The sequence below is a fragment of the Vanacampus margaritifer genome, chromosome 14 (genome assembly GCF_051991255.1).
Source record: "Vanacampus margaritifer isolate UIUO_Vmar chromosome 14, RoL_Vmar_1.0, whole genome shotgun sequence".
NCBI classification, from domain to species: domain Eukaryota; kingdom Metazoa; phylum Chordata; class Actinopteri; order Syngnathiformes; family Syngnathidae; genus Vanacampus; species Vanacampus margaritifer.
The window spans coordinates 4,743,895-4,770,467 of NC_135445.1; the positions used below are offsets into that span (position 1 = coordinate 4,743,895).

Sequence of the window (26,573 nt, forward strand, 5' to 3'; positions counted from 1 at the left end):
GTAGTGGTAGAGTGTTCACCATGGGTCTGGAAGGTTTTGGGTGCAATCCCCGGCCAGGTCAAAAGACTATTAAAAAAAAATGGGACACTCAGCATTATGGGTTGGAATTGGGGGGTTAGGTGACCAAATGATCCCCTAGTGTAAGCCCCTGACTCTCCATGAGGCTAGTCTTTTTCTGTACAGACGAAGGCACGCACACACGTTAGTAAACTAGCCAATAGCAACTTAGTAGAGATATTAATTATAATATTAACACTTGTTTGCCCCGCCTCAGAAATGCGACTGATAGGGCCGTTGACCAGACGTTTTATGTACACAATATTATTGTGAAAGTGCCTAAATAAAGTTTGTTAAGTTGAGTGCTAGTGTAACCAACCACACCCATGAAAAAAGGTTATATTCCACAAGGTGACTTAAACTACTAAGTTACTCTGCTAACAAACTTTTTATGAGGCTGGTTGTCGGTGAGTACTTGCTACGAGCGGCGCCTTTAATCACCGAGCGGCGGGTCTCGCGGGCGACATCTCGCGAGACTAGCTTGGCGCCGCGACCTCCTGTGAAACACCATCCGCACGAGCCACAGCACACACTAGTCCTCCGACCGACGTGTTTTTTTGCCTCTGCGGCGGAAAAAGCGCGATGGAGACTCGGATTGTGTCCGTCTGAACCACCGCGCCCCTTTTTCGGAAAGCGACAATATCCCCGCCTAACATCCAACCGCGCGTTTTAGTCGAAACGTATCGAAACAGGGACTGCGCGACGATGTGGATCCAGGTCCGCACCATAGACGGGAAGGAGACTAAAACCGTGGACGATCTGTCCAGGCTGACCAAAATCGAGACCCTCCGCGTGAAAATACGGGATATCTTCAATGTGAGCCCGCAGCAGCAGCGCCTCTTCTACCGGGGCAAACAGGTAAGGTGCCCTCCGTCGTCACGCAATCTCTTCTTTAAAATGTTTATTTTATTTCATGCTGCTAAAAAAGAGTGACAGTGGCTCGGTAGCTTCCTGTTTTGATAGGAATTCGCCAATAGCTGTTGCGCAAGACCCCCGCTCCCCGTTTTCAAGAGTGGTCCTCACGGTCATGTCAAGTTGTTTTGGGGGTCCCTGTGCACAGTGCACACACACGCACACACACAAGCGCTGTGGACATGTTTGTTTACGTTGACGCGGTAGATGAGGAGAGAGAGAGAGAAGAGCACCCACCCACTTCACCAATGCTGTTTGCACGTTAGCATTCATTCAGGTTTTTACCCCTTTAGATTCTAAGAAAAGTGGCAAAAGTATTCACCATCTGTACTTAAGTACAACTACAGATACTTGAGTAAAATATGCTGAAAAGAGAAGTACTGTTTCTTCTTCAGTTAAAGTACAAAAGTACCAGTTTTGAATTGTACTTACTATAAGTACAAACGAAAATTTGCAGTCTTTACAGTGAATATAAAAAGTCTACAATCATGTTCAAATGACAGTTTTTTTTTATTTCACCATTAATGTGATCTACTGTATAGCTTGTACAATTGTACATTTTTTGTTTGTTTGGCAAATATTTTTTTATTGAATGGAATTGTACAACATGAAACAATGTTTTGTTTTTTGATAAGGAAAGAAAAATACAACAAAATATCAAAAGTAAGTAAACATATAGCTATTGTACATTTCATAAATCCTTTGGTAGGTGGCAGACTAGGTTTGACTTTTATTCAAAAATAAATATTTTATATAGGTTAAATTGTGAGTTGACATTTCTTGTTTTTTGAGAAACCACCGTGTCCGAGTCAGATCAACCTATCAGAGACAGAAGTTGTGCTCAGTCATTTCCAGTGCACTCTCGGGCACACTTGCAATCTCGCATTGGCTCGTTAGTTTGGGGTTCGGGAGCTTTGATACATACGGCGGTGCCTTGAGAAAATAGTAACATTTCTTCTTTGCCTATGTTTGTAACTCAAAGCACAGGAAAAGCCTACTAGAACATCTGTTCTTTAGTTGGGGTTAATTGTTCGGAGTCACATGTTTGTGTCATTTCGTCTTCCATGGTGGAGGTTTACGAAAATAATAGCCAAGCCTATTACGGCAAAGTAAGGAGTTAGAAAGTAACGTTTTCAAATGTAGGGCTTAAAGGTAAAAAGTCGTGAGAAAAATTAATACTGAAGTACAGATACCTGAAAAATGTACTTAAATGGAGCAACTAAATATTTTCTTCATTACTTTCCACCATTGGGTTTAAAAGGCTTATTGGGGTTGTTTACTACGACAATGTACATCAGCTGTTTTATGACATCACATTGTCAGGTACCATAAAATGTGCACACAGCCCTCAAATACACTCATTAGCCACAACAATACCTCTCAAATGCATTTTATTTAGCGCCACATAGCAAAATAGGGTCATATAACGTATTTCAGTGTAGTGCAAAGTGGCTGGGGGGGGGATTTATCTACTTAACAGCACAACGCCGGGGGTCTATTAGCTAAGGTGTTAATTAAGGGCAGGCATTTTATTTTGTAGTTTTTCTTCTCCCAGAAATGCTATTGTATTCTATAATGACACTTAAAAACCTTGTGCAGTGATTTGAGGGATTTGTTTCTAAATGCATGCTTGAAGATATTTGCTATAAAAAAAAAACGGGCAGAGACTGAGAATGTCATCATCATGTCTTGATTTTTGTTGTTGTTGTTTTTTTTTGTGGCGCCCAGTGTCGCACTTTTATGCTTCGGGTTTGATTCCCGCCCTCCCCCACTCACTTGAAGGCCTTTGTTTGCGTCAGTGGTTAATCCGGTGCGAAGGGAAGTTACTTAGTTATTATTACTAGTCAGTTACTCGCAGATTTCCACTATTCGCGGGGGACTCATTTATTTGTTGTTCTGTCTTCCATAATGGCTTATATCATTCCCTGATCTCTGTTGTTCTGCATTTTTTTCTGGATACTGAACATCAGCTTTACAGATGCCATCACCTGTACTTTTTTTTTTTTTTTTTTTTTTAACGAGGAAAAGACAAGTTGTTAATTACAGGTGTAAAGTTTCATCAATCATCAATAGGAATTCACAAGTATAACGGAACATATGGTGTTCCACAGGGTTCAATCCTGCAGCCTCTGCTGTTTTTTATTGTTTCTGCTGCCTCTGGGTTCTTTCTAAAGCAGGGGTGTCCAAACTTTGCCCTCCGAGGGCCACAAACAGAAAAATAGAAAGATGCAAGGGCCATTTACCTTTTTCAAACTCATGACTTTGTCGTTATTATTTAGAACCATTGAACGAATCGCTAAAATGTGCAATTAACATCTTAATAAGCGGCAAACAGCAGAGTGCGACGGCGCCTCATGTTTCTGTTAGCATTTTAGTTTGATGTTCTACGGCCATGTCGGCACAAGAAGTCCCTCATTCTTTACATCCGAGTCCGACTTCCTGCAGTCACATGCGTATCACTAGTTAAGAATGTCCTTTATGAATGACGCTGCCCAACATACTACTTCCTGTTGTGGAATTCAGCTCCAATGAAGGAAATGGCGACTGTGGCCCGAAGGGTGATTCTCCTCTCTGTGCATCTGTGAACTTTGCCAGTTTGTTGGCTGCCACAAAAATAAGCTCGGAGAATTAATGAGAAGACCGTCAGGACGGGGAAGTGAGCTGGAGTATTTTAGCCCGACGTCCTGGGGTCATGGAAACTTCACCAATTTGTGATTCGCCTTTGGTGAATTTATCTAATGCTAAATATTATGTAACACTTAATTAAAACTATTAGCTAAAAAAAAATACACATACATTTGAATTTCCGCATTTTTGTGGCGTTTCTGTAACTAGTAGGGCTGCGGATATCAAATGTTTTTCGAATCGATTATTCTACCGAAATGGGCTGAACGATTTTGAAAAATAATCTAATAATTATTGCGATTGCGATTTAATATGCGGTTATTTTTTTCATGGTATTCACATGTATTTTTTTTTTTAACAAACACAATTAATACATTAATCTGTAATGTATTACAATAACCAATATCAGATTTATTAGACCTAACTGTTTTGTTCTTAGATTGTTTGTCTTACGCTAAAATAAAGGCAAATGAACGATGAACTAATATGAAAGACAAGACAAAAATATACCAAACAAGTGTGGCGTAAACACGAGTTAGTGAGTCATAAATCAGATTACAGTGTTCCCCCACTATAATGTGGTTCACTTTTCACGGCCTCGCTGTTTCATTCATTTTTGTGTGTGCAATTGAGCAATTTTTTTTTTTAACAGTAGTGTAACAAATTTTTTTTCATTTTTATTTTATAAAGGTCCGAACATTGAGAACGTTTAAACAAGAGAGAAATGTGAGAAAATGTTAATGCCTCTATGAGAAAAGTATAAAGTGTGACATTTAGAATAAATGTAAAAAGTAAAACTGACTACTTCGTAGATTTCACTTATTGTGGGTATTTTTTTTGGAACAGAACCCCAGCGATAAATGAGGGAACCCTGTACAACAACTTTTCATATTTCAAATATATATATATATATATATATATATAAATTGCATTCTACTTGATTGCCATGTCAATTTGAATTTGATAATTTGACCAGCCCTACTCGCAACACAAAAGTCCTAAAGCTACTGAATGCAAAAAAAAAAAAAAAGAATTTAGAATCGCTACTGCCGCCTGTGGCTGAAAAATGAAACTGCATATTCCCTTCTTCTATTATGCAACGCTACTGCCGCCTGTGGCTGAAAAATGAAACTGCATTTTCCCTTCTTCTATTATGCAACGCGCACATGATGTCACATCCCGCAGACAGAGGGCGGGAAATTCAAATTCTGAAAACACTTGGCCAGATGCTTGCAGGAGTTCCCTTTATGGACAGCTAAGGTCCACTAATTAAAAACAGTTTCAGTCATAAATGGTCAAATAAAAAGGCTATTGTAAAGATATTTTTGGGCAAAATGTTACAAAGTCCAGATTCAAGGCTTGGGAGTTCTCGTAAATCAAGGTACAACTGTATGACTGTGTGGGAGGGGCTATCCGAGAATTTTTGTTATTCGCGGAAGGTTTTATTATATGACGACGGAAGGGCCTGAAAACCGTTTTGATGTTGTTAAACGACATGCGGTTGGCTCGCGGTTTAATTATTAGCTGGGTTATGTCACAAAGCGGGTTGCGTGGGTGGTTGGGGGGGGGCGGGGGTTTCTGGCCATGCTGCCAATGGCGAGGCCTGCCGCTACTGCAAGATCCCGCGCTTCCTCCTCCGTCTCGTTGGAAAAATGAGCAGGGAGGGTTGATTCGGGGATTTCCGAGCGCTAAGTAATGCATGGAATGAGCCAGCGACACCCAGTCCAACGCAAGCTGGTGCCCTCCCGCGCACGGGAAAAGCTCTGTCTTAATTCCTTTTCAAAATGGCGTCTTGTTTACCCCCACCACACACACACACACACACTCACACACACACACGCGCTCTCCAGCTCACTGCAGGCAACGCGAAGGGTCTCGACGCCATCGCGACTCCTTCCCTCGCTGTTTGTGTGTTATTTGCCGCCGCGCTACTTGGGTTTCACTTTGGCGTCTTGTGTCGTCGTTTATTTTTATTTTTTCACGACGCGCACGCACACACCTTCTGTTGTCCACGCGGCCTTGCTACCTCACGCCCACGCCTGCTTCCATTCGGCGTTTCGGTTAAGACAATAAAAAAAAAAAAAAAGAAGGAAAGAGAGGTTGGCTTGTTTTATTAAACGGTTCAACGTGTTTCACGCGTTACCAGTTTGGGCCGTCTTCCACCGCGAGCTGTTGCCTATTGTCGACTTGTAGGGAAAGCTTAACGCGCGCATACACACGCGCACACTGTTGCTGTGACCTAGTTAAGGCTGCAGTTTTGATTATTGCACACGCACGGGTGTTTTTTCGATGGCTCCACTTTGGGCAGTTTGATGCAGCCACGCGTGTTTGTACTTGTACGCTTCATGGACGGTCACCAGACAAAGACAGACCCCGGAATCAGGAATCTTTTGCACACGACGGTTTCCCGTCTCCGACTAACAATGCAACCTCTCAAGTCCAAAAGCAGTGTTGTTTCTCTTCTGCCAGTTGATTTCTATGCCTCGTAACGCTAGTAACTATAGAGACAAGGTTTCAAGTAGGGCCCGACTTTTATGGATTTGTTGAGGCCGATGCTGTTTCCGATATTTTGTCAGAATAAAATTCTGATACCCGATTAATCGGCCGATTTTCAATTTATTTTTTTTAATAATGATTAAAATAGACAAGATTTGTCTGAAGGAATAAAATTGTGTTTGTCTTATGTTGTAATGTGTACAAAAAAAAAAGAAACACCCCAAAAAATCGACCGATTTTAAATCGATTTTTTTTTTTTTACATCCTAGTTTTGGGTCACATTTACACATTTTTAACGAGGACATATTATGAAAAACCTAATTTGGTCTATAGTGCTTGTCCACCTGAAAGTGTGAAATTAGACAACTACCCTCAGTCTAAGGTCCACCCATTGTTACAAAACTGGGGCTAATTTACATAATAACCTCCCCCATTCCACGTTTCTCGCTTGGGTGGGTGAAGATCTCGACTCCAGAGCCATTTTCAAGCAACTGCATTGTCTGAAACATGCAGAGGCATGTAGAAACACTCACAACCCCCACGCAGGTGTGATGCGCCCGCTTAACATGCCAAAGTCAAAAGGTAAGCAGAACTACATTTTAGATGCACAGACTAGCGTTAGCAAGCAGGTTTAGCCCGTACGTTGTACAGTAGTAAGCTAATTTTTTACACCTGTTTGTAATCCATCCATTCATTTTGAGGGTTAAAAATGTCCTCTACATTCCACCATCGGCAGTGAAGCTAACTCAGCAGTTAGCTTAATATTAGAACGAATCAGGGTTAATAATATTGACATTTGAACCTGAATGTTTTTATTTCATTATTCAAGTAAATCTATGATTATCGTCATTTTTAGGATCCTGTATCCTTCTAGGGTAAAATCCTTTTAGCGTGAAGTTAGCGGATGACAGACACACCCCGCGGCCCGCGCCATTGTTTTTGGAAACGTGACCTATTTTGCTCAGCTCTTCGCCGAGACGGGCTGTGGGTGGAGGGCGAAGGCGAAAATCGGTTCGGATAGCCGCCAACGCTGTGGGGGGGGGGGGGAGGCTCTGGTTTCACACCATTAAATCCTTTTCTGAGAACAACACTCCAGTCGCTCTTCTCGCTCGATTCAAAGTCTATTGATCATGACCCGGCTGTGTTTTTTGGAGACATGCGTATGCCTTTATAGCCACAATTTCAAACCGTTTCCAGGAATCTTCATGAAAAAGGCTGTGAAATTATTTGGCCAAAATACAGAAAGGAATTCCTGTATACTTTATCCGTTCTGAATTGTTAATATATTACTCGGGTTTGGGGAGGCGGTTCTGCTTAAGATTTCGTTACTTTGGCAACCCTGAAAGGAGCAAGGTCCTGCAACAAAGCAAGCGGCTACTCCATCTTGCCAACTCAGCGGCTTTGTAATTATATTTAGTGGCTTTTCCGACCCTTCAAGGAATTATTAAAAAGTGATTATCAACAAATCTAGTTTTTGTGGTCTGTAGCGGTCCAGGTGGCAAATGAATAGACTAGTTTAACCATAGCCCCAAATTCAATTTTGCATGGCAGCACATCATGACCAATCTGCAGAAATATCGATTTTCAAGTTCTACACAGAAGTGTGACCATCACTTGAAAGTGGCTCTGGATCTTCACCCAGTCTAGCGTCCAAGTCATGGGTGAGAAATTCGCCGCATGGGAAATTATGTAAATTAGCCCCACAGTAGCGTAAAAGCAGGCCTGAAGTGGAGAACTGTTTTACTTTTTCAGAAAACATACGATTTTTATTGGGATCTTGGATTACGAGTTTAATTCGTTTGTTGACCACGTAACTCAAAAACACTCATCTCAAATCCTCTTTCCTTATTGAAAAGAATGGAAATGCCATTAATCCGTTCCAGCCCCCATAAAACATCGGCCCCCAAATTTTGTAGCTTGTTTTTTTAATAAATAAAATAGTGTTTTACAATTTTGTACTTTCTAAACAATTTTGTAATAACATAATTAAATAGAATGTAAAGAATTTAACAGCGTATGCATCATGATTTTTCATTCGCCTCTTATGTGTGTGCCTTGGCCACCTGGAGGAAGTATAGTACATGCAAACATATTCATGCATACGTAATAAGACTGTCTAATTTTACTGCACATTAAGATGCAGTAAAATTAGACTTTTTATTTTTTTAGAATGAATAAAGAATGTATACCGGTGAGCATTGTTATACTTTCTATGTACATGTCTTGTGGGCCAGCATTAAGCTAACAAACTTTAGTCTAACAAAGTTATTTGACATTTGCTGAAATACGCAATAGGCATTTCTATATATATATATATATATATATATATATATATATATATATATATATATATATATATATATATATATATATACATATATATATATATACATGCTTTAACTTGGTGTCTTTTTCCAAGTAATGTTCAATTTGTAAGCTTCTACTTGTAACATTCGAAGCCACCATCTTGTGTTCCTATTTACAATATTTGCTTGCACCTCAAGACAAAAAATATTGTTCAAGTGATCGTCATTTATCTTGGGGAAAAACTCAGAAGTCAAGTCAAGAAGGTTTCCTTCCTCGGGTTTCTTGACGGCCTCACGACTCTGGCTGGAAGTGTTTGGTTTAGGTGAACGGTATGGGATTTTTTTTTAATAGGTTTTAGGTGAACTAATGAATACACACACACTTGCACGCACGCAGATGCACATACACATATTTACCCACATACTAAAAAATAATAAAATAAAAAAAATTAAAAAAAGGAGAGCAATAATGATGACATGTCAAATCGGTAAAATTACCGAATGAACAATACTGAGCTCTCCAGAAAAAAAAGGAGAGCAATGATGATGACATGTCAAATCGGTAAAATTACCGAATGAACAATACTGAGCTCTCCAGAAAAAAAAAAAAAAAAGGAGAGCAATGATGATGACATGTCAAATCGGTAAAATTACCGAATGAACAATACTGAGCGCTCCAGAAAAAGAAAAAAAAAGAAAAAAGGAGAGCAATGATGATGACATGTCAAATCGGTAAAATTGCCGAATGAACAATACTGAGCTCTCCAGAAAAAAAAAAAAGGAGAGCAATGATGATGACATGTCAAATCTGTAAAATTACCGAATGAACAATACTGAGCTCTCCAAAAAAAAAAAAAAAAAGGAGAGCAATGATGATGACATGTCAAATCGGTAAAATTACCGAATGAACAATACTGAGCTCTCCAGAAAAAAAAAAAAAAGAAGAAGTCAAGTCACTCCCAAGTCAAGTTAACACTTGGTTGTTTAATTTCACACTTGATAGATGGACAAGCACTCAATCTATTTGTCTCCAAGCATTTCAAAAGACAATTTTCCACTGTGTGTCCCCCTTTGTGTTGTTGTCGTTTGAACACTGGGCAGCACGTGGGCAACAGCAACACGGCCAAATCAGTTTTCATCTTCAGGATCAGATAAAGAAAATGTGACACGAGTTCAAATTCAAACAAGAATCGCCTTGGCCTCGTCGCGCACAGCAGGAAGGGCTTTTTCTTCTTCTTCTTCTTCTTGTTTTTGACGTTAGCCACAGGTCTTTTTTTCTTGTCTCTGTTTGAGCTTCTGTGTCTGATATCGTCTTTGGTACCTGCTACAATGAGAAAGGCGCCGTTTGAAAGGCTGCCTGTAGAAATAACAGAAGAGAAATTAGCCCCGTGGAGAGAAAGGCTTGTTTCATTCTACTACAGACACACACGCACACACGCGCACAGTTGCATTGCTAAGGAAGTGCTGTGGTTCGTTGCAGCCTTTTCCTCAAGTCAAGTGTCTCCACTTTGTCCAAAGCTTCGTTCGGATCTGACGTCCCCGAGCGGAACACTGCGTGGCATTTCACTGAGTCATAAAATGAGGCAACGTGTGTTTATATTCTACTGTATTATTTATGAACCGGGGATACCCATGCCCAGTTCACGGTCACGCCGTCAGTCCGGCACACGGGGAGAAATCTGGCCGGATTACACAAAATGTCCGTTTTCTGCGCGATGAGTTTCTTTGTGTTGGAGACCGTTGAGCGGCTTGTGATTGGAAACTGGGCTGTCACAGCAAGGGTGCCGATTGCGCTGGTGGTAATGAAGTCGCTGGGTGGGGGGGGGGGGGGGGGGGGGTTTAGGCGAGAGCTGCCTAGATGAGATTCGGGTTTAATGCGGCACATGCAATTCCGCTGCGGTTTTTCTTCTGAAAAACCTCGCCCATGTTTCCGACGCGCTTAAACGGTTAAACGGGGGGCCTGAATGGAAGACTGACTGAGCCAGGTGTTCGCACGGTTTGAGCCGCTGCGTCTCTGTTCTAAATTTCACCAGATGATGAAAACTAGCCAGGGATATGGGGGAGATGCAACTCGCAAGTCTCTTCCAGGAGGGACGGCGGCGGCGGCCATGCTCGGCTCGCCGCCACACAATGAACCCGGAGATGAATGGCCGATGCCTATAATGAGACGCACTAGCGGTAGCTAGCCTTAGTAAATGGTCAATATAATGAACCACATTCTGCAAAGTCTGCACAAAAAAAGGGCGGGCACATTGACGGTAGTTTTGATTATTTACACATTCAGGTGGATGGGAGGTAGTGGGGGTAGGAAACCGGGCCTGCTCCCGTTTGGTAGTCATGGCAACCCATCGTTTCTTTCCCTCAGCATTTTCGGTAAAAAAGAAAGAGAAAAAAAAAAGCAGCTTCTTTTTACTTTGATTTTGTAAACATGCGGTAGGTTTCTTAATCAGTATCGCTAGGTAGCAATATGCTCCATTGGATCATTTTAGAACTCAAGGTCCTTAAATGCCACCCGTGTGCTTATTGAAGCGCCAGAGAGCGGCGATTGGATGTCGTTTTTCTCCTTCTTTGTCCTTGACGGGCTGCTCGCTGTTTTGGTGCGACTGTAGTGGATTGTTGTCCGTTAAGGTTTTTCATGTAGCTATAGAGTACAACCCTCTAATTCGTCAGGCTCGCTGATTAATTGACAACCCCCCCCCCCCCCCCGGCCCCCAAAAAAGATTCATAATTGATTTTAATAATTTAATTTAATAATTGAAACTGCAAATATACTCCAAATAATGATTCCAAAACACTTACATATGATTTCAAAGTCATCTGACAACACTCTACATAGCTCCTCCTCGACATAAAAAGATCAGTCGAGATACTTCCTTGACACCAATTGTGTGTGCTACTGTGCTACTTTCCTACGTAGACTTGGCTTTAACGGCATCTTTTTTTTTTTCAGACAGAGCATAAAAAGCCGGAATAAGTATGTTAACGTGAATACAATGGATCTTCATTAACCCGAATGTGAATAACCAATTTCTAGAAATAATAAACACTCCGTTTAAAGTAATGCCTATTAGTAATAGATTAAACCCTAAATACTGTATATCATAAACTACTATCACAATCGCCAAAATTGCATTTCAACTGAGCCATTAATAGCTTTAAGAACTCTGCACCCTTAATTAAAAATACAGTACAGTCAAAAGCACAATTTACAGTTCTTATGCACATCAACTATTATGATGATGATGATGATGATGAAGGATTATCACAGCGTTGGAGGCTGGTGTGAATATTTTGACTGCACAGAAACGCACAGCAGTCACAAAAGATGGTGCTGGAAAATTGTGCCAGAATGGTGTGTACTGATCCGAAACGGTTAGGTCCATGCGGGGAGAACACAAAATGGCGGTTATACAGAAAGTAAGGTTTAGGGATGTTCTGCTGCGCTGCTATTAGGGATTTCACTGGGTTTGAAAATCAGTAAATGTAGGCGACTTTGCAAATGCCAAACTGTGAGTTTGTGAATAATGAATCAAAAATATTTTTTTGCATCTCAGTCATCTTTCATCTCTTTCACCAGATGGAAGATGGCCAGACGCTTTTTGACTACAACGTGGGTCTCAATGACATCGTCCAGCTGCTGATCCGCTCCCAAACAGACCCTCCGGATAGCCCCGTGGCGGCGAAGGACCCCCCCAGTGTGGCATGCACCTCCGCCCCTGCCCCGGCTTCCGCTGTCCCTCGGGCCGAAAGCCCCGACCGCCCCGCTCCCGTCCCCCCCGCCGCTATGGAAACTTCCACCGATAAAGACAATGACTGCAGCGACACGGCCGAGACTGCCAATGAGACCAAGCCGGACGCCGTTGCCCCCAATAACTCAGCTAGCACCAAAAACGGGTTCAAGCCCTCGAGTCCGACTTGCGACACCCAACCGCCGACATCCAGCAAGAACACATTGGTGGACCCGGGAATTGGGAAGTACAAAGTAAGTCTAGGTTTGGCCCCTTTGAACAGTTTTTCATGAATCAAACACACTGGGAATTATATATAAGGGGGGCTGGATTTATGATGGAGTCCAGATTCACTAACCTACGCTAGACAGCAGTTAAAAATCATAATTAGAGTAAATATTTGCATAAAAAACACTTCCAGGCCTTACACGTAAGACAATCGGATGAAAAATTGGCAAAAATCGGCACATATTTTTGGGGGGGCCATTTTTTGGATGATTTTTTTCCTTACACATCATTATTACATAGATTCATTCATTCAAACAAACATTCAGGGATCATAACACCACCAAAAATTGTAAAAAAAAAAAAAAAAAAAATCCCAAAAAATAAACCGATTGATTTTTGCTGAATTTTCTCTCTGTTGTAAATATTACACAAAAAACTAAAGGTACTAAAAGTGAAACAAATGTTCTGCCTGTATTGCTATTGTTGTATTATTATGTATAAAATAGGGCTAATTTTATTATTAAAAAAATTTTTTTTAGGGATGGGAGAGTACCAATGCTACTGTAGGTATCGGTATCAGGCCGATACCAGCCCTTATTATTTCAAGGTATCGATTCTCGTTCCCTCTCGTGGACGTTTTATGATCAGGATCAAAAATTTAGAAGAATAGAAAATTGCCATTAGTGGTATCGGTACTTGGTATCGGTACTGGTGACTACTCAAGAGTTGAGTACTGTACTATTATCGGCCTGAAAAAAAAAAATTTCATTAAAAATTTGTCACATTCGTCAGTTTTCATAATTAAATTCTGTCAAATATCGCAATCGGCATCAGCCTAAAAATCCATATTGAACAGGACCTCATTAGGAAAAGTTTTATAGAGTATTTGAGAAGACTTATAATACTCTGTGTTCAAGAAAAACTTTGTTTTTTGACTAAAAACCAAATTTTCTCATCATAATTGGAAGTACTGTTACTGTAAAAATATTGTTGTTGTTTGACTTAATTCTTAATTTCTGTTAATTTCAATGGAGAAAATCATTCAGTATATGAGTAAATAGCTCGTTAGGCTCTTTGGTCATGGGACAAATTAAACTCATAAGTCAAGGTACCGCTGTCTCAAATGAATGGATGGGCTCAATTTCCAATTTCCTTTTAGATTAACGAGCTGGTCGACTGCAGGGACGTGAGCGTGGGCGCCTGGTTCGAGGCCTGCGTGGAGAATGTGACCCGAGCCCCCAAAGGGCCCGTCAAGGGCAAGGTGGGCCGGCCCCCCAAAAGGACTAACGGAAAGCTGGAGGGCGAGCAGGGGCAGCAGCCCCTCGGCCCGGGACAAAACACGGACACTGTCAGGAATAACGTTAGCGCGTTAAACTCCGAGAGCAACGGAGCCTCCACATCGCAGACGGACTCCACGGAAGAGGATGTCATCTATCACATTAAATATGAGGAGTAAGTGCTCCCCGTCGTAAAACTGATTATTTGAAGAAGGTGTTTATTTATTTTTTCTTACCATATATTAGAGGGTTCGGCCTATATTTGAGAAAATACAACGTGAGCTAGCGGATTGGGAGTGTTGTTGCTGTAGCTGCTAGTGAGATAATGAGCTTGTGTTCCTCCTCTGTGGCATACGGTATGTCATGCAAGATGTTGCGGCGCAGCGGGACATCGGTTTTCCCTCCGATTGATCGAACGCAAAGCACACGGCGATGAAAATGCACACGCACAAATTGGACTCGTATCTGGCGCGCACCTCTTCCTTTTTTTCTCCCCTGTCAAATTCATTCTGGAAGCCGGCGTTTCCATGGTAACGCCGGTGTTCTCGGGAGCATGACTTTTTTTTTTTTTCTCCTCCGGCTTTTGTCTGTAATTGCTGCGAACGCGTCATTAAGAAATGGCCGCCTTGGCGCAGCTGACGCTTTGGGTATTTTTTGAGCGTTTCGAATTTGCGCTTTCGGTTGTTGACACTGTTTGAATCCATGTATTATGCGTTCTTTACATTTTCAATTAATTATTTAGTTTTTAGAGATTAAGAAAAAAAAGAAAATTGCCAGATTTTTCTGAATTCAATATATATATATATATATATATATATATATATATATATATATATATATATATATATATATATATATATATATATATATATATTTATAAAAAAAATAATAATAAAAATAAATAAAAATTTGAAAAAAGGACCCTGGACCACATTTTATTCTTTTTAAAAATATATATAATTGTGTTAAATTAAACAAAAACAAATGAGGCTGTTGTTTTCATTTGCAACAAAATGACTGCAGCATTACTGCAGTGCTCTAAAATTCATATTGTTTTCTTTTTTGCCTAACATCCTTTCCTCGACGTATTTGATTGATTGAGAGGCCGTTAAGGGATCAGACCAAGGACAACAAAGGTCCTGGGTTAGTATCAAACCACAACAATGTGTCATCAAAAATAAAGTAAACGCCGGCCCGACCCATTTCCTGTGCTTACAGAACCTCCTGTATATAATCAGCTTTCCAACGGCCTTCCATTAAAAGTCATCAGATTTTTTTTGTCCGCGGTTTTTGTCATCATCTTCTCAAGAGCGGGAGGGTGGCCAAGGTTGTTCTTTTATGTGTGTGTGCTCATATAACCCCCCCCCCCCCCCCCCACACACACACACACACACACGTTCTCCCCTGTAAACACCTGCTTGGACAGATGGTCTTGAAATTCAGAAAAGCAGCTATACGAGACGTGCCGCCATTTTTTTTGTGGTATTTCTACGGAATGTAATTTTTCTAGCGGACATTTAATATGCACAACAGTCTAGTCGTACCCAATAAATGACCTGCTATGTGTCTAACATTTTCCCAGTATCGCCGCCTATCTCTAGTTTCAAGGCCCCTTGGTCGAAATTGAAATTTACCGTGCAGTCGGCCATTTTGGTCTGAGGGCAACACTGACACGGCCTCTCGTCCTACGCCAGCTACCCCGAGAACGGTCTGGTGGAGATGCGAGCGGTACACGTGCGGCCGCGCGCCCGCACCCTGCTGCACTGGGACCAGCTCATGGTGGGCATGCGGGTTTTCGTCAACTACAACATGGAGACGCCCGAAGAGAGGGGCTTCTGGTTCGACGCGGAAATACAGACCCTCAATCAGGCTTCCCGCACCAACAAGGAGCTCCGAGTCAAGATTCTCCTGGGGTGAGCGTCTCGATGGACGGCCCCTTGTTTAACCCCCCCCTGATCCTATTTGCTAATCTTCTCATTGTTTTTGTGCGTCCCACCCTCCTGCAGGGGTCCCGGCGACGTGATCGGAGATTGCAAAGTTCACTTCTTGGATGAAATCTACCAGGTGGAGAAACCAGGAGCTCCGGCCCTCTCAGCTGCAGATGGACAATTTAAAAGTACGGCAGATTGACGACTGAAAATTAACTCTCAACTAGCATGTGGCAATAAAATTGTATTTTATTTTTTAAAATAAATACAATTCAAATTAACTCTCAACTAGCATGTGGCAATAAAATTTTATTTTATTTTTTTAAATAACTAAAATTCAAATTAACTCTCAACTAGCATGTGGCAATAAAAAAATAAAAAATAATAATAATAAAAATAAAAATAAAATAATAATAATAATTAAAAAAATATATAATAATATATATATATATATATATGGAGTAAATTTAAAAAAAAGTTTTTAATGGATATATTGCTCCTTCTTCTGATCAAATCGGTGATCGGTTATAATTATTTTTCCACGCTCAATCTGTGATTGGCCGAAAAATCCTGATTGTGTAAAATCTATAAGTATTGATCATGAAAAAGGATATTTTAGGGCGGGGCCATTGATAACTGCGCGTAGCTTTAATTTTACAATAATTTTAGATTGAATGGAGCCCGAAATTGAAAGTAAAGACAGCCGCTTCTAAATTATCCAGGAAAACCCCTGCTAACAAATCGACTCTTATGTTTTGCTGTCCCCTTTGTTGGCTTTAGGAAAGAGTGGGCCGGAGTGCAAGCACTGCAAGGCCGACCCGGACGCCGAGTGCCGCTTTTGCTCGTGCTGCGTGTGCGGCGGCAAGCAGGACGCTCACATGCAGCTGCTCTGCGACGAGTGCAACATGGCCTTCCACATCTACTGCCTCAACCCGCCTCTGGCCACCATCCCGGATGATGAGGACTGGTGAGACGCTTGTCTTACCATCTACGGGTTTCTGCAGTTTCAAATGAAATCAAAAAAAGGATCATATTGTGATCATGCGTCTTGACTGTCAAGCCAGTGTTGTGCTGTTGCAAAGCAGGAAGACCCCTCCCTCCATGTTTCTATTTATAGCCCTGCCTGTTTCGTAACCGCGACAACAAGCTGACATCGGCGTGTAACCGCTTGCCTTGTGTTGCCACCAGGTACTGTCCCACCTGTAAAAATGACACCAGCGAAGTGGTCAAGGCCGGGGAGAAGCTCAAGGCCAGCAAAAAGAAGGCCAAAATGCCATCGGCCAACACCGAGAGTCAACGGGACTGGGGGAAGGTGAGTGGGAAATCGAAACAAGGCAAGTTAAAGCTGGAGCTGAACAGCAAATCCTCAAAATGATCGGCAACATTTGACCAGGCTCCACCCAAATTTGATGCTGTTGGGGGAAAAAAAGCTTGGCAATTTAGCGTCGCCTGTCTGTCTAGGATTCCTTTTTTTACGATTGGGTCTCATTTGGATAAATTCCCTGTAAGAGTTTGTCACAATTCGAGCCCTGGAATTTGCTCAAAATGGATGACTTCCTGTCCACCCAAATTGATTTGTGAAACTGGTTCCAAGGGGCTAATTAAAAAAAAAAAATTTTTGGTTTTGTTAATGACCCATAAAACCATTTACTTTACATTAGTAATAATATCACGGCTGGAAAACAGTGGATGTTATTTTCCGCCTTTTTTAAAAAAAAATTTTTTTAAACCTTTTATGGTAACGAGAACAATGCCGCTGAGCATGACCGAGACACTTTCCTGGACATGTCATAGGGAAAAATACCTCGTTTCTTTCTTCTGTGGAACATTCCCTGTCTGCGGGCTAATTTAAAACAGCCTGGCTTATGCGTGTTATGTGGGCGCATTTAACAGCCACTTTACTTCATAGCGAGAAATGTCCTAAATTCTACTTTCTTTTGGACTTAAAAAAGCAAAAACATGCTTTAAAGGAGTTACAATTTTTTTTTATTTTTTTTTTTTAACGATTTGTCTTCATAAAAGCTCCCTGACAGTCTTCTGTCAAAATACACAAACGATAGAACAAGTAAAATCACTTGAGTTTTGATGGATGGACTTAGAAGGATAGTAATGAAAATTGATTTATGGTATAGATATAGAAAGTGAATAGATGAATAAGGGTATTGATAAAGAAGTGTGTCCCAATACTTTTGTCCATGTCATTTTTATTCCTTTCAGGGCATGGCCTGCGTGGGACGTACCAAGGAGTGCACCATTGTTCCCTCCAATCACTACGGGCCCATTCCCGGCGTTCCTGTTGGAACCACGTGGAAATTCCGAGTTCAGGTTGGCCGCCGTCTTGTTGCTAGCTGGATGACACGTTTCATTTTCCTCATCTGCTTTCATTGTTGTACCCTCAGGTGAGCGAAGCGGGCGTCCACAGGCCGCACGTCGGCGGCATCCACGGTCGCAGCAACGACGGCTCCTACTCGCTTGTGCTGGCGGGGGGCTTTGAGGACGAAGTGGTGGGTCACGTGACGTTTAATGCTGGATTTTCACTGCTGATCCAAATGCACAATTCCTATTTTATGGCTATTTCAGTTTGGTTTTTTTTGCGGGGGATTTTTTTTCCATTTCACTTTTAATTGATGTAGATCCCTTAAGAAGGTGTTTAACATGAAAAACCCACATATGCCGAAGCGGGTTCATTTAATCAGTATGTGAATTAAGATGGTGGTTTTGATATTTGAATTGAATTGCAAATCCTGGTGTGAGTGTCACCAATCAACATGTTTGGATAAAGCTGCACTAGCATTAGCAAACATCCGAGACCATAACGATACGATATACTATTATTATTATTATTATTATTATTATTTTTATTATTATTTTTATTTTTATTATTATTATTATTATTATTATTATTATTATTATTATTATATTCTATATATATATATATATATTTATATTTATATTTATTTATTTATTTATATATTTATTATTTATTATAACACACTTGTGAGCAAAAAAATTGGAATTGTGCCACTTAACTATGTCAAGGGTTCCTTACTGGTCAGCTCTAGTTGATTTTCTTGTATAATGCTGTATATGTGACCTGCTTTAGGACCGGGGGGATGAGTTCACATATACGGGCAGCGGAGGCCGTGACCTCTCGGGAAACAAGCGCATCGGAGAGCACTCGTTTGACCAGACGTTGACCCACATGAACAGGTAAAGTCTAATATGATTCATTGATGATGTTTGGTGAGAAAAGTGGGCGGGATACACCCTGGACTGGTCGCCATTCAATCGCGCAGCTCTGCTTACCTTTTTTGCTTTGATGTAGCTTTACATGCTTAACTCCAACCATTGCCTGAAAGTGGCTCTGGATCTTCGCATCCCTCTTGTCAAATTTGTTTTCCATACTATAAGTATCTCCCCTTTAAAGATTTCGTCTACTTGCAGAGCTTTGGCGCTCAACTGCGATGCCCCACTAAATGACAAAGATGGAGCCGAGTCCCGGAACTGGCGGGCCGGGAAGCCGGTGAGAGTGGTGCGCAGCTCCAAAGGCCGTCGCATCAGCAAATACGCCCCCGAGGAGGGAAACCGCTACGACGGCATCTACAAGGTAAAAGAAATAACGAATCCCCTCATTTCGGACCCTCCCACGATAGCTGAAAATCCACAATATCACCCATGAGACCTTATAATTAGCATAAGACCTTAGCATATTTTACTTCCTTGATACAATTAGGCTACGTTCACACTGCAGGGCGTGATGCCCAATTCGGATTTTTTGTCAGGGAAAGTACATTTGTTGACCATGATGATAATTATTTGTGAAATGAAATAAACACTGTTGTCACAGATTGTGTACTATATGTTGTTGGCTTTTTGTTTTAGGTGGTTAAATATTGGCCGGAGATCGGCAAGTGCGGCTATTTGGTGTGGAGGTACCTGCTGAGACGGGACGACCTGGAACCAGCACCCTGGACACCTGAAGGACTGGACAGGATCAATAAATTGGGTCTAATGATCCAGGTTAGACAGCATGAAATATTTTGGTTGCGTTGCAATCATGCGCAAACTGTCTAACTTTTTTTACCCGAGCCTAGCCGATAATGCTAATTCCTATGTGTAACAGGGGAAAAAAATTCCGATTACTCAGCCGATTGTTTAAAAAAAATATATATATAAAGAATAAAATAACAGCTTTTTTTTGGTCCCTTAATACGTAGTACGACAAAGATATGAATTTTAACAATACTTTGTCATTATTATTTTAATATTTGTCAAACTTTACAAAAGACAGGAATTAGTATAAAAAAAAATAAAACCTTTTTTTTTAAGTATTAAAATATGTAAAGAAGCATGACCTAAATAATTTTAAATCAGCATATAATTGATGCCATTATAAAGTATTGGAGGGAAAAAAAAATCTGTGAACAGGTGAATCCAAGGGTGCCGAACAACAATTACTTGGAATGTGAAAAATATTCTTAAATATTTGTACTGTGTTACTTCCGACCATCGACCATGTGTGTGTGTGTGTGTGTGTGTGTGTGGTCTTGTTTTCGTCACATAGTGGGGCCAATGTTCTGTTATTTCACAAAGTTGTGGGGCCCCACAACTTTAGACTTCTTTTTGGAGGGTCAAGACTTGGTTTTAGAGTTACGGCTTGAATTAGGTTATGGTTGAGGTTAGGGTAAGGAATAGAGGTAGGCAATCATTTTTGATGGTTGGGGTTAGGTGAAGGGGCCAGGAAATGCATTTTGTCAATGAGACGGCCCCACAAAGATAGGAAAACAAACCTGTGTGTGCGTGTGTGTGTGCAGTACCCACCAGGCTACCAAGCAGTCATGGCGAACAAGACAAAGAAGGAGGCCATCGCCCGGCCCGGTCGTGGCGGTCGGGGTAAGCACCACTCCGGGAGGGGACGGGGGAGGGGTCGGCCGAGGAAACAAGCAAAGATGGAGAAGGAAGAGGAAGAGGAAGATGAAGAGTACGAGCATCTGATGGCCGCTGTGGAGGAGGACGAGGACGAGGAGCCGCAGAGTAACGGCAATCAGAAAACCAGCAAGGACTCTGGTGGGTGGTGGTGTTGTTTTTTTTTTTATATTTAATTTAATATTGATAAATTGCTGTTTCTTCTTCTTTTTTTCATTTACTGCAGTAAGGTGTGCATTAATGAAGAGAAAAAGAGGAAAATATTTTTTCCTGTGGCAGGACGGCTGCTGTTTATTTGTCTTTGCACCTGTTGTACAGAGTCATATTTAAGTAATTAATGCTAATGCGACAGGAGACCTGACACAGAGGAATGGAATTTTTTCGAAGGGTAAAGAGAGGCATTTATTTGAGGGAGGTGTTTATTTGTCTGCAGCCCCCATAAGAGTCTTTTTTTTCAAGGCCATTATTTGAGGAAATATCATTGTTTGGAATTATTTACTTGGGCTCCCTGCTGGTGTGACAAGAGAAAAGGAAAAAAATGAGTGAGAACAGAGAAAATCTATTTAAGGGAGGTGTTTATTTTTCTCATGTTGATGACCCAGAAAACATCCATTAGAGGCTATTATTTGAGGAAATAGGACTTTGAATTACCTGAAGAACAGACAGGGTTATGTAATATTCCTGAGGGGAACAGGTAAGCATCTATTTTAGGGAGGTGTTTATTTGTCTTTGCAGCCCCACTTTCTCTTAGAGGCCATTATTTGAGGAAATACAGTAGTTAAGCATAGATTACTTGTGCCCTCTGCTGGTCTGACAGAAGAACAGAAATTGAATTAGAGGTGTGTATTTTTTATGAGTTGTGACAAACCCAGCGACAATCTATTGAAGGAACAAGTCACTATTTAAGAAAATCTAGTAGTAAGGCATGAATTTTCGTTTTGTTCGTCTTTGCACTCCCGCAGATTGTCTTTTAAAGCCGTTATATTAGGGATCAATTAGTCGTACAAAAAGAAGGTATTTATTTGAAGGAGGCATTTATTTCTTTTAAGTGAATGTTTATGTTGTGTCATAAAAATATTTTTGGGAGGAAATGTGGCATCTAGGCATGGATGATTGAGGAGGAATACGTTTTCCTGGAGAGGAAATTGGAGGCATCTATTGGAGGGAGGCATTTATTTGTCTTGTGTGGATATTGCGCGCAAATAATGTCTATTTGAAGCAAATGTTTGAGATGTTAAAAAGTGGCAGTTACTTGGAAGAGACTGAATTTCCCTGAAGTAAAACAGGTCACATCTATTGGAGGTGAGGTGTTTATTTTTCGTAAGTTGTTGATGCACTCCCATAGTGTCCTTCAGTCCATTGCTTGAACAATTGAGACAACAAAAAAACCTCAACAACTAGGTATGCTTGTGTGTGTGTGTGTGTGTTTTATATTCTCAGATTGGTCGCCAGCATCCGAGCCTCCCTCCAAGCGCGTGAAGGTGGAGGCGGCGTTTGTGCTGTCGGAGCAGCAGCAGCAGTTGATCGGCGAAGACACGGCCAACAAGAAGCTGTGGGACGAGGCCCTGGGACACCTCGCAGAGGGACCAGTATGTCCTATATCACTCGCAACAGAGTAGACAAGTGCAATTTGCCACAAAAAAATGAACCACGCGTCTTTCTTTTGTGCTCTCGAGAACTTCCTGCGTAAGATGGAGCAGATCTTCATGTGCATTTGCTGCCAGGAGCTGGCCTTCCAGCCCATCACCACCGTCTGCTCCCACAATGTTTGCAAGGTAAAACAATACAATGTCAACCCAAAATTTTGATTTAAACAATCCCGTTAAAATTCTTGTAAAATGCGAGTCGGCACATACCTGACATCAAGTTCAGCTTTTCTTTCTGTTTTTTTCTTTCAACTGAGTTGTACAGGTTATAGGTCGCATAAATGGTGGAATTGGGGAAGGGTTTTGAAATCTTGTCTTTTTTGTTGTTGTTGTCGTTTTTTTACATGAAAAAACCCTGGCAGTTGAACAGGGGTGTGTAGACTTTTTATATCCATCATAATGCATGTAAGGTTTATATTGCCATTAGATTGTTTTTGCGACTTTTTTTCCTGTAAAATGTTATGCTCAAATGTAAAAAAAATATATATATATATATATTGACTATAAAATATTGATAAGATTGTTTCTCAATTGACTTGGGTTGATATGAAGAATTTACCAGAATTTTTTCAAGTAATTTTTTGCTCACCAAATCCCGACTTCTCATAATTTTACGCCACTTTCGTAAAGTTGACTTTTCTTCCTGATATGCTATCGTCCCAATGTACTTTTATTGTTCTAAAATAAGTCATGAGAACATTTTAAGAGTGAAACATGAAATTTACGAGAGAGAGAAAAAAATGCCGAAACTGCGAAACTTTTCTCATTGTTTTCCAACATTCTCAGAATTGTGACTTCCTTACTTTCATTTAATTTGTTCTAAAATAATACATGAGAACAAAGTTTTAAGAGGGAAACACTTGTAATTTACGAGAAAAGAAAAATTCACGTGAAGTTAAGGCTTACCATAATTTTACAACATTTTTGGAGAGTTTCGAATTTTTACCATAAAATGCCATCATAATGTTCTAAAATCATTAATGAGAAAAAAATTTTAAGGAGAAAAAAAATTCATGTGAAATGGACTTATCTCATAATTCTACAACATTTAGTTGCAAATTTTCCTCGTGAAATGCTATCTTTATAATGTACTTTATTGTTTTTAAATCATTTTAAGAGCAAAACCAATTATAATTTACGAATAAAAAAAATTAATGGAAAATTTTAACTACGACTTTTCTTCGTAAAATGCTATAATCATAATTTCCTGTATTTGTTATAAAATTATGAAAACAACATAAGCGATTTGTTTTTTGTACAAATTTTTCTTTTTAACTCTTTGACTGCCAGACGTTTTCAGAAAAGGGATGCCGTGGGTGCCAGCCGATTTTAAGCATTTTGACTGATCTTTCAAGGTCCATAGAAAATTATGTGTTTGGACTATGGAAACACACATACTACCAAAACAAGCTTGGACTCTCATCTTCCATCAGAAAAAAAAAAGTTTGTTTCTACCTTATTCCGTTTTTGAGTAATCAACAATAGAAAATGGTTAGTTTCACCTGTTTTGAAAAAAAACGTCTTTTAACGTCTTTGGCACTCCTCCATAGGATTTTACGAAACGTTATTTAACGTTTTTGGCAGTCAAAGAGTTAAAAATTGGTGCCTATTTTGCACCTCTAAATCCCTCTCAAAACTCGTGTATAAAGAGTCGACCTATACTTTTCTCTGCGTGCTTAGACGTGCCTCCAGCGCTCGTTCCGGGCCGAGGTGTACACCTGCCCCGCCTGCCGCCACGACCTGGGCAAGGACTACGTCATGACGCAAAACAAGACTCTACAGGTTCTGCTGGACCAGTTTTTTCCCGGCTACACGAAGGGTCGATGAGGTCCGCGCCGCTCCAACCCGGGAGGCGCGCGTACGCCCGTAAACACACACACACACGTACACACATGATACTGTTGAAAGCTCCACTTTAAAGATGCATTGCACTTCCCCCGATGGGCACATGTATAGTGCGTCACACAGCCATTTCATGTATACAATCATCAAGCACACAAAGCACCTCAGTAGGTTTCCGACCTCATCCGTTTTCTCCATAAACCTCACCAGCCTGAGATTTTACACCAAGGACTTGAACGCGCGCACTCGCGAGCCCGCCACACACACACACACACTACAACTACTACTGTCGTACTCAACTGCAGAGAGTACATGAAATTAGCTTGAGGGAGGCGTTTAGTCAAGTGGAGGCCACCACGCGAGGAAATTTGTGTCATATGCCTGCCGACTGCATTTTTGTGTACCATCCATAGTCTTCCCCCACAGATGGCAATTAACATCTTTGATGTAGCCCCCCCCCTCTTCGACGTGTCTTTGAGGACACGCTACAACATTCCTGAACCATGTAGTATGTTCTCAGTCCATTTATTGTAACAAGGCTCTGAAATGCCCCATTTGATGTGTCTTAGATGGTACCCTCATTTGAGGGGCTTTTTTTTTTTTTGATGAGTTTTGACTCGTCTTTGATGATGCAAGCAATTTAGTGTGTTTTTGATGATGCACCCAATTTGACGGATTTGATGATACCGCCATCTTAGAATGATGCGGGTGATTGATGTAGCTTTGATACACCCAATTGGCGTGTCTTTGATGGGTGTCAGACTCTAATCTCGACGCAGCCAGTTGATGTGATTATGACAATACACCCAATAATGTGTATTTCATGTGTCATTGTGTATCTAAGTTTATCTATCTTGGATGTTAAGCACAGCTGACATGTCTTTGATGGAGGGGCTATTGACACCCGTATTCGATGTGTCGTTGACGATACCCCTCCCCCTTTGAGGCATCTTAGACTATGAAGCCTATCAATGTCTCTGATGATATGCCTAATATGTGTGTCTTTGATGACACCCCTATTTGATGTGTCTTTGATGACACCCCTATTTGATGCGTCTTTGACTCCGCGCCCCAGCCGACGCTGTCCTGATGACGGCACCCAATTGATGTTTTTTGTATGATACGCCCAATTAACATAGTTGACGTGTCTTTGATTGCACGCTCCATTTGTGTATTTGATGATCACCCAGTTTGGCGTCTTTCTATTGCGTGATTTTTCGCCACAACACAAACTAGAGTGTACATAGTATGCATATGTAGCATATAATATTAATGACTCCCAAAGAGCTAGTAAGTATTTAAATGGCAAAAAAAATTGTTGAAGAAACACTTGTTCGTCGCGTCATGCTAGCTGCTAACAAGCTTGCGCACGCACCTTTTAGTAAACGCATCCACATGCGCGACGTTCCCCGGGGTGAAGCCTTTCAGTCATTTAGGAGCTTATAAACATTCCACAGATATGAGCAGCAGTCCCACAAAGATACCCCCCCCCCCCCGCGCCTAAAAAGTGACGAATAGCGCCAAGTGAGCTGGTTAAATGTTTATGTTGGTTGTTTGCGTTCTCGAATGCAGTGCTGACCTCTTGCGGGACCAAACTGCCTGAAATGGCTGTCTTTGATGTGTCTTTGAGGCCCAGTTGCCGCAACCCTCGTCTCCGTGTCTTAATTTTAGGCGGTAACAGTTCAACCACTTTCTTGTCAAGAAAATGACTCGTAAAAATTGGGAATTTGTTTTTTCATGGTGGTTTTATTCTCATTCATTTCAAACGTCAAAAATAATTGTTTTGTTCTTAGATTTTTTTTCCCCGTACTTTTTTGGCATGGTGCATTCAAATGTTGACGGTTGGCAGGGTTTCATGTTTTCGCCTCCTTTCTGGTCATATGACACGTTTTACAGTCATGTGACCCACCCCCCCTCCCCCCCCAGGCGGGCTTGTCGCGTTTGTGCTGAAGTCGTCCTCACTTCTGTTCGATCATTCAGGTTGTTTTTTTTGTCGTCTTTTCATAACATGCAATTCTAAATGGTCTTTTTAAGGCGAACTGTGATGTGCATTAATGATTTGTTTTGTTTGTGGCTAACTAAATAGCGCTCCTTCCTGCAGTGACTTCCTTCTGTACGTGAACCTACAGTGCAAAACAAAAAAAAAAAAAAAAAACTTTTTAGACGTCTCGTGGACGCTTGGCTTTAGTGCTGTTGTTTTTCTTTTTCTTTTTAATAACTATTGCACTCTACTGAAGAATTTAAAGTCACGTCTCATTTCTCTCAAAAAGCTAACATCTGTCTGTTTTTTTCTCTACATAGGTTTTTAGTTGCTTCACGTTCATTTTAATCATTGTGCCGAGCGCATTAGCCAGTCTGACGAGGGGATCCGTTGCTTCATGTTTTATACATGTCATACTTAATATGTACCAATAAATATTTGGATTCAAGACAAAAGCTTTTTTTTTGTGGAATATTGACATTGTGCTGCTCATTGTTTGCCTGCCTTGGGGCATTAAGAGACTATTACTGTTCTCAACTATTCACAACTCATCAGTACGGCACGAATACCAGTCATGCTCTGCAGAGGATAAAGAAAACATGGTTGAATACTGTTTTTGTC

The 26,573-nt window shown here is 40.9% G+C and overlaps 1 protein-coding gene across 1 annotated transcript; it reads left to right on the forward strand.

Annotated features, from left to right (window-relative positions):
- Positions 1-551: 551 nt before the first annotated feature.
- Positions 552-26,565, forward strand: uhrf2 (ubiquitin like with PHD and ring finger domains 2). Its single transcript, XM_077585856.1, has 16 exons — positions 552-915; positions 11,974-12,378; positions 13,512-13,804; positions 15,324-15,542; positions 15,636-15,745; positions 16,338-16,524; positions 16,746-16,869; positions 17,775-17,882; positions 17,957-18,061; positions 18,661-18,767; positions 19,002-19,164; positions 19,440-19,577; positions 20,372-20,624; positions 21,924-22,072; positions 22,160-22,258; positions 23,810-26,565. Exons 1-16 carry the CDS (start codon positions 763-765, stop codon positions 23,954-23,956), a joined length of 2,760 nt encoding a protein of 919 aa, XP_077441982.1. The 5' UTR covers positions 552-762; the 3' UTR covers positions 23,957-26,565.
- The last annotated feature ends 8 nt before the right edge of the window (positions 26,566-26,573 follow it).

Bases quoted from the DNA above. Each gene is read 5' to 3' on its own strand.
- uhrf2 (XM_077585856.1), top strand. From the start codon at position 763: ATGTGGATCCAGGTCCGCACCATAGACGGGAAGGAGACTAAAACCGTG. The intron at 13,805-15,323 runs GTAAGTGCTCCC...GTCCTACGCCAG, and splicing joins TATCACATTAAATATGAGGA to CTACCCCGAGAACGGTCTGG. The intron at 19,578-20,371 runs GTTAGACAGCAT...GTGTGTGTGCAG, and splicing joins AATTGGGTCTAATGATCCAG to TACCCACCAGGCTACCAAGC.